Source organism: Rutilus rutilus, assembly GCF_951802725.1.
Source record: "Rutilus rutilus genome assembly, chromosome: 15".
In the NCBI taxonomy this organism is placed as follows: Eukaryota; Metazoa; Chordata; class Actinopteri; order Cypriniformes; family Leuciscidae; genus Rutilus; species Rutilus rutilus.
This window is the reverse complement of record NC_140220.1, coordinates 8,733,802-8,740,845: the sequence shown is the minus strand read 5'-3', so window position 1 is coordinate 8,740,845 and position 7,044 is coordinate 8,733,802. Positions and strand designations below refer to the sequence as shown.

At 35.0% G+C, this 7,044-nt stretch overlaps 1 protein-coding gene across 1 annotated transcript; it reads right to left on the bottom strand.

The window, feature by feature from the left end:
* Nucleotides 1-1,166: 1,166 nt before the first annotated feature.
* On the bottom strand, nucleotides 1,167-6,948 carry smpdl3a (sphingomyelin phosphodiesterase acid like 3A). The gene is made up of 8 exons (XM_084431873.1): nucleotides 6,809-6,948; nucleotides 5,344-5,557; nucleotides 5,029-5,173; nucleotides 3,819-3,915; nucleotides 2,866-3,029; nucleotides 2,499-2,679; nucleotides 2,233-2,357; nucleotides 1,167-1,512 (listed from the first exon to the last, which is right to left on the bottom strand). The coding sequence occupies exons 1-8, from the start codon at nucleotides 6,906-6,908 to the stop codon at nucleotides 1,198-1,200; spliced, it is 1,341 nt and encodes a 446-aa protein (XP_084287999.1). The 5' UTR covers nucleotides 6,909-6,948; the 3' UTR covers nucleotides 1,167-1,197.
* Between the last annotated feature and the right edge of the window lie 96 nt (nucleotides 6,949-7,044).

Sequence of the window (7,044 nt, the reverse complement as noted above, 5' to 3'; positions counted from 1 at the left end):
CGGCACCCCCTTTATCTCAGTGTCAACTTTCTGGCTCCACAAACCATTGTGAGTCATCAAAGGCAGTATAGCACTTGAATGCCAATGACCACACGAGGAGGGGGTCCAGACAAATGAACTGGAGAACATTTCATAAGACCCTCAGTGGAGGCAGTGAGCAGACAGTATCCCTGCGAGGGGTCTGAGTGTGTATGGGGCCTCTGAGTGGGGTGCTTGGACTGGATTTTACGCATGGTTTTCTGTTTAAAAATGTGACCACGTTTACAACTAGTGTGGTGTAGTAAAGATTGACTAGTTATAACTGGTACAACACAACAAACTTTCAAAATAATGACAGCAAAACTAAATTATTGTTGATGATTCCAGGACTAGAAAGACATGAAGCACTAAAACAATAAAAAAAGCTTGCAAAAGCCGTCATATTTTTTTTTTTTTTTTTTTTGTGCAAGGAAGACTGAGCAACACAGAAGAGTGGTCCAATCAAATAAAAAGATTTTTCCCTTTAATTTCTAGCAACATATAAAAAATAAAAAAAACCTGCAACTAAAAGCATACTTATTTTTATAAAAAGTCTATAGAAAAGGAAGCGAAATTATTTTGCAAATAAAGTATAAAATGCATTACAATAATTGTAAAATAAAATATTTTTTTTAAAGTGCCTTAAAATCTGTATCAGGTTTCACAAGTAAATCTTAAAAACCATGTAATGTTTCACCCCAAAATGAATAAGAATAACTTTTTTTTTGTGTGCTTAAAATTAAGCATTTAATCACCATAGTATTTGTTATACAGACTTTTTTGTTTCAATTATTATTAATTTACATATTCTTTTGCAATATTACAGCAAAGACACCATTACGAATAGAGGCATTTACCACTAAATCATGGTTCATGATAAATCATGGACACATTATGATACTGAGAATGTCTAGGGGGAAATGTGGTTAAATGGTCAAGAATATAATGAAAAAAAAATCTTAATAGTGTTAAATTAGGCATCATTTTCTTTACATACGTAAATTTGGAGTTGCTCCACCCCCAGTCTCCCCCCTCTCTTTTTGGTTTTGGGGTGAAGTGAGACATGTTTTCCTGAGGTTCACCCTTTTATTATTATTATTATTTAAATAAAAATGTTCCCTGATTTCTATTAATAAAAAAAGATTAAGAGAGTATCCACTCCAGAACTGTAACTTCAGCTCAATCTTTTGGTCTCCCGGCCCTCGCCATACACTGCAAGTAGGTCTCCCGATCCAAAAAGTGCACAGCACACACCTGAACCATTTTGCAAAAACTCTCACATGTGATGTTTAAGTTGTAGCTCACCATAAAATGGTTAAAATACTTCTCAAAGGCTTTGCTCTGTGGCTGCTCGAATCTAAGAGCAAGTTCATGCAAGTTGTGGGGCTGAATGTCTTCGATATCAAAAGCCTCAGTCATAATGTATTCCAGTTTCCACTCTGACCTTTTTTCCAGGTTTGCTTCTGTGAGATTTAAATAGAACTGCCAAATATCCTGTAGAAGAAAAAAAAAGAGAGTAATTATTACAAGAGATACAACAGAAGAGCCATGCTTTGAGCTGACACCTTGATTAAAACACAGCATGTAATTAGAACTGACACTACCATTAATCATACAGAAACAGGACTTGCTCAAGGAAGAGACACATTGGTGGTGCAGGAATGACCTCACACAAAAAACATTTTCACATTTATTAGAATTAAGCCTATTTAGCTTAACTATTTAGCTATAGTTAACTATTAAATATTTAACTTTTTAGCTTATATAACTATAAGTGCCTTGTCTAATATATGGAAGTTTTTTTTTGCCTCAAAAAAAATAAAAAAAGGTAATAGTGTCTTATCTCACAAATCTGACATTATTTTTCTTGCAATTGCGAGTTTATATCTCACAATTCTGAGAAAAAAAAGTCAGAATTGCTAGCTATAAACTTGGAATTAAGAGAATATCTAAATTGTGATATCTAAACTCGCAATTGCAAGAAAAAAATCAGAAATGCGACGTATAAACTTATTTTGTAGTTAACGTTTTTGGTGTGAACGGGCCTTTAAACTCTGAATTGGAAAAAAAAATGTATATATTTTGTGAGATAAAAAGCTGCAATTATCTTTTGAATTGTTTTATTCCATGATGGAAGAAAGCGTCCTATAATTCTAAAGGCATGCTAAAAGTAAATAAATCAGTGCTTGAACTTGCTAGTAGGTGGAGACTTACCAGTAAACCATAATTCTCAGGGTGGTACAGATACGCACGGAGGCCAGGATTGTTCGAAAATGGCTCCAATATACTTTTGATAGGTGTAACAGCAGGTGTGACAAATATAGAGTTCACAGGTTTCCCTTGAAAAGATGCATTTATGGTACATAAATCAGTATGGTATATACTGTATATTTTATTTTAACTAAGTCAACAGTTTGGAACTAAAAAACAACTTTTGAATCTCTTATTTAAAATATGAATGTACTGCAGTGTTATGTTACCTTTGTGATCCAGCAGAACCATTATGCTGTCTCGATGAGTGTGACCGTAGAACTGACCCTCAACGACGTCACTGTAGTTGCGAAATATTTTGACCAGTTGTTCATTGTAGCTTTCTCGGATGGCTGTTGTATTTACAGCATAGGGTAGGTAACCGATGGGGACGTGAGCAATTACATAGACCTCAGAGGAACAGATGACAGTGAAATTCAACTCAGCAGTCACTCACACTGCTGATGTCACTTACATGGACATACCACTTTGCAACTCTTAATTTACAGCCTTATAACGAAATGGCCTCTTATGATCAGTGCAGCGGGCTCTTTCTAAAATTAAACTGTCTTGTAAAAGCAGACAGAATATACTCACCTTCTCCATGCTTTGTCTTGAGAGCTCAAGCGTTTCCTGCAGCCACTGGAACTGCCCAGCAGGATCAGACATATTTACAGTCACTTCATTAGGACTGTAGTACAGGTTTGTGTTGAGACTCACCAGACGTAGGCCAGGTTTGATCACAAGAGAGTAAAAGCCACCTTCATGCAAACAAGTAACATATGAAGAGTATTAGCTCACTATATTGTCACAGAGCTAAAGGCCACTGTTAGGCACCATGCATCACAGTAACATAATAAAATGTGTGTGTGTGTGTGTGTGTATATATATATACACAGGGATGCACCAATATGAAACTTTTGGCTGATACCAATAATTCTTTATATTTGAAAGCCGATAACCGATATATTGGCCGATAAATCTAAATCCAAATCCAAATTTTTAGATAATTTCAGAGAGTCTGATTACAAAACAAAAGTCTCACCATTAAAAGACATGACCCAAACACACAATTATAATGTTCTCATTATAATTGTATCCAGCCTATATGGCAGACTTGTGCTGCCCGTTGCACTGAACTGTATTTTCCTTTTTTGAAGTGATTCCAATCATATTTCAAGCAATTCAAAACCATGATGGTGAACAGTGCGCATCTGAAGTGTCTCAGCTCAAGGAAATAATCCATTATTTATCAGCTTTAATATATCGGCCAAATTTTCTTATCGGGCCGATAATGATAACACCAAAAATGATCATATATCGGCCGATACCGATATGGTGGCCGATATATTGTGCATCCCTATATATATTAGTGACAAAAACAGTGGCTAGATAAAAAGGGATTTTGCGTCATACTGTCGTTTGCATCCAAGCATTTAAGCAAGGCTAAAACTTTGCATCGACCAATCAGCATCCAAAATCCCCAAATAATAATAGTAATTTAAATGTTCTCATATGTTCTCATTCATGTCTTCCTTATCTGCAGTTACCTTTTTGCAAAGTTGCTACAGCAGCTGGGTTCAACCACGGAGACCAGAGTGTGGCTACAGCATCGTAAATTGCATTTGCAGATGTTGGCAACTGATCCTAAAATGATTTAAAGCAAGATTAGACACACACACACAAAAAAAAGCATAAAATATTTGAATATTCAAAATAACATACTACACTGCACTTTTAGGCCTGGTTTCACAGACAGGGCTTAGATTAAGCCAGGATTTGGCCTTAGTTCAATTAGGGCTTTTAAGTAGTTTTTATAAACTTGCCTTATAAAAACAACACTACTGGTTTGCATCTTGAGACAAAACAATGGTTTTGACATTTTAAGATATGTTAGTGCAAGTTGCTTTCAGTTAAAACTGCTCAAACATGCATTTTAGTCTGGGACTAATCTTAAGCCTTGTCTGTGAAACCGGAGGTTAGAGTAAAAGGGTTATATAGAACCTTAAAAGGTTAATTTTATAAATTTAGTTTCAATGAATGAATTTAGTTTTAATTCATTTTTAATTGATTAAATTTTGTGAATTAAACAGCTCATACACATACTTAATCACTAGGGGGGGGGGGGGGGGGGGGGGGAACTGTTAAACACGAAAGTATTATGCAATCATTTGAGCCATTTCTCCTTTTTGAAAAAAATTTGTCAAGAACCCTAGGGTTCTATATAGAACACCATTAAACCTTTTCTTCCTAAGAGTATAGTCTTAATATTTCAGCATGAGCCGTACACGACAGAGTACGCCGTTTCAAATACTGATCCCACAATGCTATGCACTCACCATTTCTATTTTCATAAAGGAAGCAGAGGTAATGAATATGACATCTTTTTCTTGATTTATGTTTTCATCAAATCGTCCAAAGATAAGATGTTTTTATGTAAAATGCAATTAAAAATGCTTAACTGGATGGCACTCAATACCCCTAATGAAGAGATATGGAAATGTTTGAATAGTTTTTTTTTTGTTGCATAATTGTTTAAATGCATTTATATATAAAAAAAAAAAATAGACAACTTAAAAACATAATACAATAATAAAATATAAACATATATATAAATACATTTTCAGTGTATGCTTTGCAGCAAGCAGTATGCAAATATTCCATTCAAACAACCTAAAAATGTCTGCCCTTTATTTGACCCCCGAACTGTTGTCTTGGCTATATCTCCTAGAGCTCTAGTTGCCCTTGGATTTGAAATACCTGTGGCCAGTAGTCGTGGTTTCCCAGGGCAGGGTAAACTGGCAGCTCTGGGAAGAACTGACGTATGGTGTGAGTCATATTGGCAATAACACTGATCACTATATCAGTGGAAAGCTCTTCTTTTGGGACATGTGGAGGGCTGTCTCTGCAGTGAGGGGCACAACATTTAAATAAAAGTTAAGAAATATTGAAGACAAAAACCATGATGTGATCATTAGCTCCAAATTCAATAATCTCCCACTTTCAAGTAGAACAAATTATACCAACTGATTACACAGAACAGCTGCGAGCCAAAAAAATGTGTTTGCTTTATACCCTGTCCATATAATGAAGTCGGGCTGCAGGTCCACTTGTTTCATGTAACTGAACGCTGAGAGAATGAGCTGGTATGGAGAATCACACAGGAAATCTCCAAACACTCCTGGATCCAATGCAGGAACTCCCTTGGAGGAAAAACAAACTTTGGTGTGGTCTTCTGTGACATGGTAGGTTGGATCCAAGTGCAGGTCTGAGATATGCCAGAATTTAGCTGGAATTTGAAATGAGCAAGTTAAAAAGCCATTTGACAAATATGCAAAATACTCCCCTTAAATACTGATGTGTCAAATATTTTGTCCCATTCTGGAGCTATTTCACAGCAAATCGGGCCAATGCTACTTTAAAAGAGCACTGCAGTCAACTTGAAATCAATTCTAATATCGAAAACTAATCTTGTTAGTTTGTTTGTTTTGACCCAGTAGAAAGATACTATTGAACTCTTACCCATTCATTTTATTTTACCGGTTTTTTTTTTTTTTTTTTTTTTTACCAGTTTTCCAGCATAATAATACATCATTTTTGTTAAGGGAGAACTGGACCCCAACAAATCCACAAAATATTTGAAATTAATAACATTAATTTAAATTTAAAAAAATGTACATAGTCAACTTCATAGTCAAATCATATAAATGTAATACACCATTTTAATAATCTTTGCAACTGAAAATTATTTGTGTGTATATGTATGCATGTATCTATCTATCTAGTATCTATCTATCTATCTATCTATCTATATCTATATATATATGTATGTATGTATGTATGTATGTATGTATGTATGTATGTATGTATGTGTGTGTTTAATAACATTTGAATTACATTTCAAACATGTCAGCAGCAATCTTGTTCACAATAATTGCTCATAAAATTGTGAAAAATCATTACATATCATCAGCCTAATTCAATATCCAAGTTAAATATCATCCTTTTCATAATTGTCTTAACCACAGAAAATTTCAGCACGGCAATATGCTCTTCTTAATGTAATTTAATAAGTAATGTGTTTCTTTCAGATGCATTTCCTCGACTGTCATAATTTATTTACTTTGAATGAACTAACCTGATTAAAAAGGTCATTTTAAAAAAGTCTGTTTGATTTTAAAGTATATTCATGACACTCAATTGATTATTACAAGATGTTCCATTTATTTGCACTAATATCAGTTGATGCAACATCATTGTCGTGTGCATACTTATATTCAGATGTTACAATTTATCAATACACGCACCTTGATGTTAAGAGTATCAAAGTCCCAAACAGAACATACTGCAAACATGGACAACAACAACAGCTAAATGTACAAGAATATGTTAAAAAAGTCTGTTAAAACCGACACTAAAAGACCAGCCAATGCCAAAACATATGTAAAGTGCGCGCGATAGAGCAAACTAATGCATAAAGACAACTTCAGGAGGAGACATGAAGCACCTTTAACAGCTGATCAGGCTCTGAAACACTTACATGCGCTCTGCAGGTGTTTGAAGACATTATTAACCGGCGCAGCAGAAACCTGCAGGTAAAAAACATGACTAAACACGCATAATAGAACGAGTAAAGTCATTCCTGCGCGTCCCTGTTAATATTATTACACCCTCCTTGTGTAAACAATAGACTGTACACACACAAAAAAAGGTGTAAACCAAAACAGGAAAAGCAATGGCTAGCTCTCACGTGACGCGTTGTTTGCGCAACCTTCT